Below are 11,619 nucleotides of genomic sequence, written 5' to 3' on the forward strand. Positions count from 1 at the left end.
ATTTATTGTGTATATGTTTTTCTTTGGTTCAGAATTATGATGTTTTACTCTGCTATTATATTGGAGTTAGTGTACCAAATCTCTGTTCAATAAGATTAAGTGGATCGTTGTAGAATACTGTAAAAATTAACTTCAAACAATTAAAATTAATGATAGATGTACTTTAATTTATTTTTTCTTGGTTGTATATGCAGTTCCCCAATCCAACGAACAACATTGACTATATATGGTTACTATGTCCTGAGTCTGCTCAACAAAAATAAATTCTAATTTCATTTTATTTTGATGCATTATTTCACAATACTTTTTAGATCATAAAGGTGTGCGTGCACCTTGTATACTCAAGATGAGATATCACAACTAAGGGAAGAGTGACCATCTTTTGTGTGTTTCAACATTGTCTCTGCACAAAGCATAAATATTTAGCATGTATTTGGTGTAACGCCATAACACTTCCCAATTTGATAGGGATGCAAATTGAAACATGTTAAATTACGTAATTCAGAACTCTCTTTAATCTATTTTCTAACAATTTAGAACGGATCTTACATGTACAGCCAATAAAAGAGATGCGGCGATCGATGTTATTATTCTCTGTGGATTTTCTTTGGGATGCGAAGGATGACATGCAGAAAAAGAAATAATACATTCAAAACCTTTGCACAACACTTGATAGTAACTTTTTGATGAAATTGTTGAGTTTCAAGCCACAAGATAAGGTGTATGTATATTAGGAATTGAATTTTTTTTATTAAGGTTTAGGTGACTTAAATGTAAAATGGAAGATTGTATTTTACTAAATGAAACTTATTTGAATGGATGCATTAGAAGTTGTTTTTGTTTCAACTTTCAAGAGAACTTATTTATTATAGTTGTTACAATTTTCACTATAAATAGAGAAGAAAATTAGTGGAGAAACAACACATGAAGAGAGTGTGTGAGAAGAGAGATTGTGAAACAAAGTCACTTTATTGAGAGAAAAATATCCTTGTGTGAGAGTGTTATCATTTCTTGTAACCATTGAATGAGGTACTCGGGTTTGTAGAGTAATACACTATTTGGGGTGAGTTACAATCTTGTAATCATTTTTGTACTAAGGAAATACTTTTGAGACAGTTCGGTAGACGTAGGCAAGAGGTGTCGAACCACGCTAAATTCCTCTGTTTCTTATTATTCTTTCTACGATGTAATATTTGTTGTATTCTCATGATCCTTTGTGGGTGTGAGTAATTTTATTTGAGGGACTGTTGATTATCCAATAGTGGTATTAGAGCTATGGTCGGGAGCACACAAAGGTTTGAGATACCGTTGTTTGATGGAAAAATAAATTTTATGATTTGGCAGAGTACTATTCAAGACCTTTTGGTGCAGCAAGGTCTTGATCAGGCGTTAGAAGATGAAAGGTCAACTTTTATAAATGAAACCAAGTAGAATAAGATTCAAATGAGGGCTGTGAGCACGATTCAGTTAGCCCTTGCTAGCTCCCGAGATAAAACACGTGTTGAAAGAGATAACATCGAATACCTTGTGGGAAAAGCTCGAGAATATCTATTCGTCAAAGTCGCTAACCAATCGCCTTTGTTTGAAGATGGAGTTGTATCAACTCAAAATGGAGATGGGAGGAGATCTCCATGACCACGTCAACAAGTTCAATAAGCTAGTAAGTCAATTGTTAAATGCAGATGATAAACTCTCTGATGAGGAGTAGGCGTTGTTGTTGGCCTCACTACCAAGGTCCTTCAAAACTTTGGTTCAAACATTGCTTGTGGCAATGTCAACTTCGAATTTGGATGAAGTGATCGTTGCTCTTAGAGAAAATGAGAGAATGATGAGAACTGAAAATATTGATGATGAACACAATGCAATAACTATGGTGGAGTCTGAGCGAGGGAGGAATCATTCAAGGAGACATGATGGGTCAAGAGAAAGATCAAAATCACAATCGCATCCATAACGAGATATAAGTAACATACAATGTTACTATTGTAGTGAGAATGGTCATGTGCAAGTGAGATGCAAACAAATGAAGGAGAACTTGAAAAAAAAATAAGAGATATGAACAAAGATAGCGTCAACTCCCAAATTAGTGAAGAAAAAAGTGTTGAAGATGAAAATAATGTGTTTTTGGCAACAAATGATGAGGTTGCTAAAACAAAATGGGTGATAGATTCTGCTACCTCAAAGCTCATTTGTCGAGATCGAGAGATGTTTGATACTTTGAAAACTGATGGAGAATTTGACCATTTCAAGTTAGGGAATGGTGGAAAAATGAAGGTTGAAGACATAGGGAATACGAGGATGAAGCTCCATGATGATACTATTCAAACTTTCTCAAATGTGAGGTTTGTACCTTCTGTTACCGTCAATATGATATTACAGGGTACAAGTATATTGGTTCAAAGTGGGGATGGAAGGTGTACAAAAGGAGACACTTGGTGTTGTGAAGACAGAAAAATAAAGGTAACCTTTACTATTTGGATGGACAAACCTTGAAGAGGAACCAAGAAAGCAAAGTGAAGAAGAAAGTGAAGTTTTTTAATGTTGTAGAAGTGTTGGGAGATACTTCCATTGGAGGGGGAGTTTGTTCACTTTCAAATTGATTAAATGATATTTCTCTTTTGGCTTAAGGGGGAGAATTATAGAGTTTCAAGCCAAAAGATAAGGTACATGCATATTGGGAATTGAATTTTTTATCATTAAGGTTTAGGTGGCTTAAATACAAAGTGAAAGATTGTATTTTACTAGATGAAACTTATTTGAATGGATGCATTAAAAGTTATTTTTGTTTCAACTTTCAAGAGAACTTATTTATTATAATTGATTGCAATCTTCACTATAAATAGAGAAGATAATTAGTGGAGAAACGACACATAAAGAAAGTGTGTGAGAAGAAAGATTGTGAAGCATAGTCACTTTGTTGAGAGAAAAATATTTTTATGTGAGAGTGTTATCATTTCTTGTAACCATTGAGTGAAGTACTCGAGTTTGTAAAGTGATACACTATTTGTTGTGTTCTCATGATCCTTTGTGGGTGTGGATAATTTTATTTGAGGAAGTGTTGATTACCCAACAAAAATTGAGTCCATATCTACCCTTAATTAATGTTTTCCCTTCGCACCCTAACAACATTAATTTCTTTAATTTCCTCCAATCTAAATTTTTATTGTTAGCTCGTCGTTATATCTTCCTCGATCATCTACGTACTAAAATGGAACCCAGAATCTTTGGCCTCTTACACTCTTCTTTAAGAAAAACAAATTAACTAGAAAAATGATATTTAGTCATTTCCTCAGCACTCTTAATATATATAGCTAGCCACAAGCTATTTAAGTCTAAAGTTGAGTAGGAGTTGTAAGCAGGTCGATTTAAGTTGAGTTTAACTAAATTCATGATCCAATCTAATCAAATTTAAATGGGTTGGTTTGGATTGATTTTTCAAAAAAAAATATTCAAACCAACTTGTTTGTAAACTCTGGGTTAAGTCACGTCAAGGAGTCAAAACATTTAAATTTGTGTTGTTAACGCATTTAAAATCTAATATTTTTATAAGCTAAAATTTTTATTAATCTATGTCATACTATTTTGGTGTGTTTTTGATTTCTGACATGGTTGAGTGAGGAGTGACAGAAAAAAGATAGGAGTTAAAATCTTGATTTCGTGAGAGTGACTTAGTGACCCATATCCATCAACACCCATGAAGCTGAGTGTTGAAAAAATGTAATTATTCCTCCTTCTCACTTTCAAACATGCGTAGGTATCTAATTATATTGGCATATTCTTCTTTAATTCATTTTGCTCTTAATATGTTATGCAAAATATGCCCGGCCTTCAGTACTATTGCATTTTGCCAAAGTTCTCCCAATAAAGATTTTCTCTATTTTGCGTCTCCTTTTGTAATATCTTTTTCTTTTGCCTTCACATCTAAAATAAAGTTCCATGTCATCTGTCAATCTCTTAATTTCTGTTTCCAAATTTCTAAATGAGTCCGAGTAGAAGAAGATTTGAATTCCCTTATTATAGGCTTCGATTCACCCAAAATTTTCATTTTATATTCTAACGTCTGAAAGTCACAATAGAAAATATTTAAAATTAATTGTTGACAATTTTAAGAGTTAAAAAAGAATTCTCATTAAAAATAGACTAAAATTACACTTCAATTTTTGAAAGAGAATATATAATATAATTTTTCCAAATTATATGAGGAAACAATATATATATATAATTTGAGCATCTTATATCAGAGAAAAGTGTAATTTATTCAATTTTTAAATATGTAACATGTTTAAATAAACATTAAATGGTTATTTATCATATTCAGCAAAAAATGGTTATTTATTAATATACTAATAATTTTTAATAGTTAATAATTATACTAAAAAAAGACTTTATTGTTATATAAAATTTTTCGAGGAAGAATTAAGAAATTAATTAATAAGCGTAAAATTAACAAATCATAAAGCTGGTTGGGCACGATGCTTAAGAATCTAGATTGATTTTTATAAAACATAATATTAAAACATACAGAGAAAATCTAAGCTAACTAGTTAAGTAGAGGGTTTTGACTTAAGTAGAGTATATAATATGTAACATATATTATATATATTAGCAAAGGGATCGATAATTAATTCCAATGACGGCTAAAAAGAAACATCTAATTTTAAGGAGAGGTAAAAAAATATATTAAGGACCATCTAAATTTTATTTAGGGAAAGAGACAATTAAAGTTCACTCATCAATAGACAAAAATATACTTTGTGAATAATTTTTTCGTTTGCTTATCCATTTCCCCCTCTCTTTTATACTGTATATTTTTCTTTTTAGCAGGGAGCTTTTATGTAGGCCAAGGCTAATAAACTATATGAATATATTGGACGGATTGTGTCTTGTGATCATTATTACAAACATTAAAACTTTTTGAACTTCAAATGCATGTGAAATAAATTAATCTTAATTACACAAAAGTCATTTAAATTCCACAACTTGTATTAATTTACTTTTGCCAGCTGGTGTGTGAAAACAAATGACAAGGCATCTAAGGGAAGATTTCAACCCTAACAAGATATATAGGAAGAGCTGCACGTTGAGTCAAAACCTCTTGAACTAAGTCAAAAGACTGTTATAACAGATCAAGAACTATTTGTATCCCTGGTGTCAACAAGCCTTGTTTATGTTCATTGGTGAGCAAAAGAAAAAAAAAATACACACTAATTTTTTTGTAAAGTAATTGTTCAACATGTGCAAGAATTACTTATTAGCGAAGGGTTCAAATATTTTAGGTTTTCTCTTTGTCGAAAGGTGACCTAGGTTTCCTAAACAATCATCCAACCTCTCTGTCTCTCTCACCCACTCCCACACATCCTCCAAAGATATAGACACAACATGTTAGCTTCACCCCACACGATTTTAAAAACTTTATAAATGTGGTTTTCAAAGAAATCAATAAAATAAGTACATAGTTTAATCCCATGATCATTATTTTATTCTTCCGTATACTTTTATGGTTGTGAGAATGGCTGCAGGTTTCCCACTTTATTTGTCTCTCTCTTTCCCTTCTAACCTCCCATTCCGTTTTCTCTGCAGTACTCAATTGATCCCTTTGTTTTTCTATTCGTTCTGAGGTTTGAATCATTGGGCACTCCCTAATACTTCTTTTAAAATTCCCTGTACATAATTTAATTCTTCATGTTACTATTCTAATTAAATTCCTCTTATTTTAATTGCTCCAATTTTTTTTTTATTTCCTTTTGTTTTTCTGTTTACACTTCTTTAGAGCTTTGTGTGTATGGCCGGCATAGACTTGGGTTCAGCATCACATTTTGTTCATCATCGCCTTCAACGCCCTGACCTTGAAGACGATGAGAACCAACAAGACCAAGACAACAACCTTAACGATCACGAAGGGCTTGACCTAATTACACCAAATCCAGGTCCTGGTGATGTTGTTGGTCGCAGGCCAAGAGGAAGACCCCCAGGTTCAAAGAACAAGCCAAAACCACCAGTTATCATCACAAGAGAGAGTGCAAACACCCTTAGGGCTCACATCCTTGAAGTTAGTACTGGTTGTGACGTCTTTGAATCGGTCGCTACCTATGCAAGGAAGCGGCAAAGAGGGATATGTGTCCTCAGTGGGAGTGGCACCGTGACCAACGTGACATTGAGGCAGCCGGCCGTGGCTGGTGCCGTCGTCACGCTGCACGGAAGGTTTGAGATCCTCTCTTTGTCAGGATCATTCCTCCCACCTCCAGCTCCACCAGGTGCTACAAGTTTGACTGTGTTCCTTGGTGGAGGACAGGGTCAAGTGGTGGGAGGAAATGTTGTTGGTCCTTTGGTGGCTTCTGGGCCTGTTATTGTTATTGCTTCATCTTTTACTAATGTAGCATATGAGAGGTTGCCTTTGGATGAAGATGAATCTATGCAGATGCAACAAGGGCAATCATCAGCTGGTGATGGTAGCGGTGACCATGGTGGTGGAGTTAGTAATAACTCTTTTCCGGATCCGTCTTCCGGGCTTCCATTCTTCAATTTGCCACTAAACATGCCTCAGTTACCTGTTGATTGTTGGGCTGGCAACTCTGGTGGAAGGCAATCTTACTGATCCAGAGTCTTTGGGGGCACAAAGGTGAGAAGTTGAATTGATCTCATATATATTGGTCTTCTCTAATCTTTCCTCTGAATATTGCTTGTGAAGAAGTACTGATTTTTCTATTGAAGAATCGTTTTGTTTGGCTAGGTTTGTTGTAAGGACGATCAGTTTCTAGGAACAACTGTAAAACGTTTTCTCTTGGTTGCTGGAGTTATTAGACTAGACTGTTGTGCATTAACCTTGAGTTGAATAAATCATAGGCTCAAATCAATAACAAAAATATATATTTTGGATTTTTAAGTTGGGTTGTGATGATGTCTATACGTATTTCGTTTTTCATCTAACAATTTCTTTGTTTCCATGATTAATTAGCAAAGAGAGGAACAAATAACAGTGGATAGTTTTACTCTAACATATGTGAAAACATCAAAACAAAAACACAATCTTGAAGTTATATGGATAACCAACCAACTCGCTCATCAAATAATCAAGACAAATTAATAGATCATTTCTCTTGTTTTGTTGGTATTCTAGAGAATAATTAATTAAGAAATCCTAACATTATTGCTTTTGACCGAGTGAAGTGGAACATCTCTCTCTTATAATTAAGTAACTCCGGCCACCACAAACAAGTGGGGAAAAACTAATTATATTTCTTGGATTTCTGTTTCCATTATTTCATTAGGCCGGCCATTAATAGAAGTCGTGTAATAAGCTTAATTAATGTTTTACTAACATACAATTTTTTATTAACATAAAGCAATTTGAGGCTTCTAAACTTGATCCCTTCTAAATTATCTATTTTAGGTTTGAATCAAGCTAGTTGGAAACAAAGGAAAGTGGATGAAAGAAAAATACACGAAGAGTGAGATGAAAGAAAAGAGTGTGATAGCTAGATCTCCAAGTGTGTCATAACATTTTTTAGGGCGTTACGAGAGAGTTTGGCTTGATAATATATAATGTGTAAAACAAACCTTGTTAGAAGCTAAATAGATTCGTCTATCTTATATTTACTATTATCCAATGGTTCAAAGCGACAAAATCTGTGCAAGCAACTACTTTACGAAACTAAGAATATTTTCCAGCTTTTCCTATACAGTAGATGAGCTAACTTTGATTGCTAGATTGAGTGAACTAATTCAATATTCTTTCGTTTTATACGTAAAACAGATTCATAAAGATATAGGATTTAACCTATTTCACACTGGTCGTACCTAACAAGAGGCATGTTTATCCACATAATGTCTTAAAAGCATAACATGCTGTAGCTTTGATATACTTGCATCCAACTTTTCTTTCTTGTTTTTCTCCCTTCTAGTTAATGCTTTAAGACGTACTCTCAAAGAGCAACAAGGCGATCTTTTTAGAGGTTAGCTTAGCCATCATGCTTCTATTATCCACGTAGTTTCTCTCTCTTTTGCACACACACTTTTATATAGCAAATAGAAAAAGGCAAATCATTATCATACTTAAGTTGTTATATATGAAGGAAATAACAAGGAAATATAGGTAAGAAGAAGAGAAAACACTCTTAACTTTTCTTGAATACTATATTTGATTCCATGACTTCCTTGACTTACATGAAAATATATTTCATATACTTGTACAAAAGTATTTATAAAAACACTAGATATATACCTTATGATATGTGAATTTTTGGTTCATTTTAACCAAATTAATTGTAACATCATGAGTAAATTATACTAATCATTCTTGAATTTTCATAAAAGCACACAGCCTTTTTTCTTTTTTAAACCTTTATAGTAACCTTTCTGGTAGGAAACACATTGTAATATTTTTTAAATAATTAAGAGAGTTAGAGTAATGTATAAGGGTGTCAGTATATGTTTTTTAAATAATATATTAAGGCATTAATGTATGAGTAGAAAAGATAAAAAAAAAATTGTGTAATTTAACAAAATCTCATGAAGAGTAACTAATGTAATTTACTCTAACATCGTAGGTAAGAGTGAGGATAATCTTCTGGTTATTGGTAATTTTTATGAGATGAGATGAATCACTTCGATTGTGTATTTTCCCCGTTTCCGGCACCCCCCAACACACACACAAACAAAACAACAATCTTTTTCTTTGCTAAAAAGCTTTGGATCGAGCATAGACGCATGCACATACTTTGCGGATTAACATAATATACAACAAACGCTTTATAACCCTTTCAATATTTACTTTCATGGTTGTTTCACTAGAACTACTATCTTCTTTTTCTTTGGTTGATTCGCCAAACTTGCATTTTCCGTTCTCTTTGATTTAATCACCGAATTGAAATAGCCTCTCTTCTCTCCTTACCTTGGTTGCATCACCCTCAATCCACTATCATTATCCTTGGTAGCTTCAGAATATTTGGCTTTATTATTGTCCATTTCCCTTTATTTTCTCCTTCCCTTGTGAAAACATTCCACAAATTTTTATGCATTTTTCTCATGAACAATATCAGTTTCTGTGGTTTAGCAGTATGGGTTTCTTTTGTATTCTTTCAATAAAATTAAGGTCAGTTCGTCTTAGAGGAAAAGATTCAACTATTTAATTGTGTAAACCTGAAACTCTATTCAAAATTTCGATTCCAAGATAATGAAAATATATAAATAAGCACAGTTGAAAAAGATTCCTGCTTAACGTCTAAATATATTTTAAGAGATTAATCACTTACTTTTGACTTTTGAGTGAAAGATCACTTTGGAAAACATTTAAGAGGAGTTACTATCCTACATTAATTAGCAGGAATGACACTCACTTTAGGTTAGGTAGAGTATAATAGACTTATAGTGCTGATTTTCGCACTCACATTTTAACAAATATTTGTACCTAGACTTATATTTAATTTATACACAATAGAAATTATATAATATTTATTTCCACATTCTGAATATCTAAATACTTATATTTGGACTCATTACTCATACTTTAATCTTTAGCCTACTAGAAATGTCATTTCATGTCATAATTAAATAAAGATATATAAAGCAACGGTTGACTTGTAAAGTTCTCAAGCCACCAACTTAAAAAAAAAAAAAAAAAACTTTGTAGTAATATAAAGCACTGCGAGATAAGCACAAAGATGGAAATAATATTGGATGCAACACAGGAGTTAGAATTTTTAATTTTAAAATAATAAGATTAAATCCTTTAAAGATATGATTTACAAATTATAAATTAATTAAGATATGGCAAAAAGTTGTAAGGCTATAATAATATTTTATTTTAAATTTAATGCATTAAATAATGTTTAATTATGAGTCTAAGTTGAATAATAAAATACTCATACTGACATTTATTTCTATAAATATTCATTTCCATGACTCCCCTTCATATAATGGATATTTTTTTTACAACTATCCACTAAATTTAGGGTTAAATAATGCTTAATGTATTTCCATGACTCCCCTTAATATATTTGTCAAAATGCATACCAACATTTCAACGATATTATGTTGGCATGAAGTATCGTGGAATCAAACAAAATTAGTTGGCGGCCACGGACCCTCTGCTAGCTGTTGGAAAATAACTGCGGAGAGTACAGTTCAATCTAGCACATACATTCTTCTTTATTTTATTTTTCTATTAATATTTTGTTTAAGTAAAAATATGTATCATTGGTTTAGATTCATATAGTTCAAAGGCATACATTTTTGTCAAAAGTAATTCAAATATGCAATAATAATATATTGTTTCTGCAACCTGGACTCAAGCTCATGGACAACTTACGGAGAGAGAAAAATGTGATTGACACGTTACCTGTAAGCCTTGCTAGTCTCTAAACGATAAAAGACTATCGTTTAACCACCACCAAGACAGTCAACCATGTCTAACATAAAATACAATTACGAAACTATCGACCAAAATTTCATTAGTCTTTCCTAGTTGCAGGAACTTCACAAGAAAATTTTAAGATTTTGTGACATATAGCATGTTCTCATCACACAAATTAAATAATTAAAAGATGTCTTAGAGTGTGCATACATGAAAGAAAGCTAGAATCAATGTTCATATATAGTGTTGATCTGACTCTGTATAAAAAGGAATAGAGAGAATTACTCTCTGTATAGAGTTTTCCCACAATTAATAGTTTTCTAGCTGTTTACTAAGTTCAAATTAAATAAAACACAATTTTATAGTCAAATTAAATGAGAGGAGGAATCTCCGTTTGGAATAAAGTGAGCAACCCAACTCATCATGGGTAATTCACATCAAAAGTCCAATAATAAATATTCATATATATATATATATATATATATATATATATATATATATATATATATATATATATAGTCAAGTATTATGACTGAATTAATAATCTCCAGAAATAATATATTTAATAATTTAATTTTTTATTATAAATAATTTATTAATGCTAATCCACAAATAAATATTCTCTCAATCTCCCACTTGAATAATCAATTATTAAAGTTATAAAATTATTGCAATCAATTACAGTCAAAACGTACATGTCAATGGTTTAAGAAATATAAGTCTTAATAACATTAGAAAAGGTAACATCTGAATGAGATAAATATCATTTAACTTATATTTTATATGCAAGATAGATAAAGGAAAACATAATTTTCTAGGATAAATATGTAATTTCAATAAATGATTCAAGCATTTTTATAATGTTATAAAAGTTATGATAATAAAAGTGTTGTATTGAATGACAATAACGAACGATAATAAGATTAATTAGGACAAAAAGAAGAATAAAAAATTTAAAATTAGTGATAGAACAATCTAAATGTAAATTTTTAAAAAAATGATTACTATACAATTTAGTGATTTCAAAATTAGCAATAGAAAAACAATTTCCGGTCACTAAATTTAGCAACTAATTTAAGTCCGAGACTTAACCAAACATATACTAATACAAAATATTTAAAGAATTAATGAAAGCTCTACTAGCTAATTCCAAACATTTAAAGACTTAATTAACCAAACCCTAAAAAAACTCCAACATTTAAGTCTTTTGGTCATTGAATCTAGTAATATGTACTTTGTAGCAATGTACTTAATTTGAGTTCAAAATT

The 11,619-nt window shown here is 31.6% G+C and overlaps 1 protein-coding gene across 3 annotated transcripts; it reads left to right on the forward strand.

The window, feature by feature from the left end:
- Positions 1-5,479: 5,479 nt before the first annotated feature.
- On the forward strand, positions 5,480-7,602 carry LOC114366988 (AT-hook motif nuclear-localized protein 23-like). Of its 3 annotated transcripts, XM_028324047.1 has the most exons (3): positions 5,480-5,618; positions 5,771-6,619; positions 7,391-7,602. In XM_028324047.1, the coding sequence occupies exon 2, from the start codon at positions 5,783-5,785 to the stop codon at positions 6,593-6,595; it is 813 nt and encodes a 270-aa protein (XP_028179848.1). In that variant the 5' UTR covers positions 5,480-5,618; positions 5,771-5,782; the 3' UTR covers positions 6,596-6,619; positions 7,391-7,602. The 3 variants fall into 3 exon arrangements, with proteins under 3 accessions (XP_028179848.1, XP_028179846.1, XP_028179847.1); XM_028324045.1 differs by lacking the exon at positions 7,391-7,602 and having other exon boundaries at positions 5,771-6,883; XM_028324046.1 differs by lacking the exon at positions 7,391-7,602 and having other exon boundaries at positions 5,501-5,663; positions 5,771-6,883.
- Positions 7,603-11,619: the final 4,017 nt, after the last annotated feature.

Source organism: Glycine soja, chromosome 9, assembly GCF_004193775.1.
Source record: "Glycine soja cultivar W05 chromosome 9, ASM419377v2, whole genome shotgun sequence".
NCBI classification, from domain to species: domain Eukaryota; kingdom Viridiplantae; phylum Streptophyta; class Magnoliopsida; order Fabales; family Fabaceae; genus Glycine; species Glycine soja.

Bases quoted from the DNA above. Each gene is read 5' to 3' on its own strand.
- LOC114366988 (XM_028324047.1), top strand. From the start codon at position 5,783: ATGGCCGGCATAGACTTGGGTTCAGCATCACATTTTGTTCATCATCGC.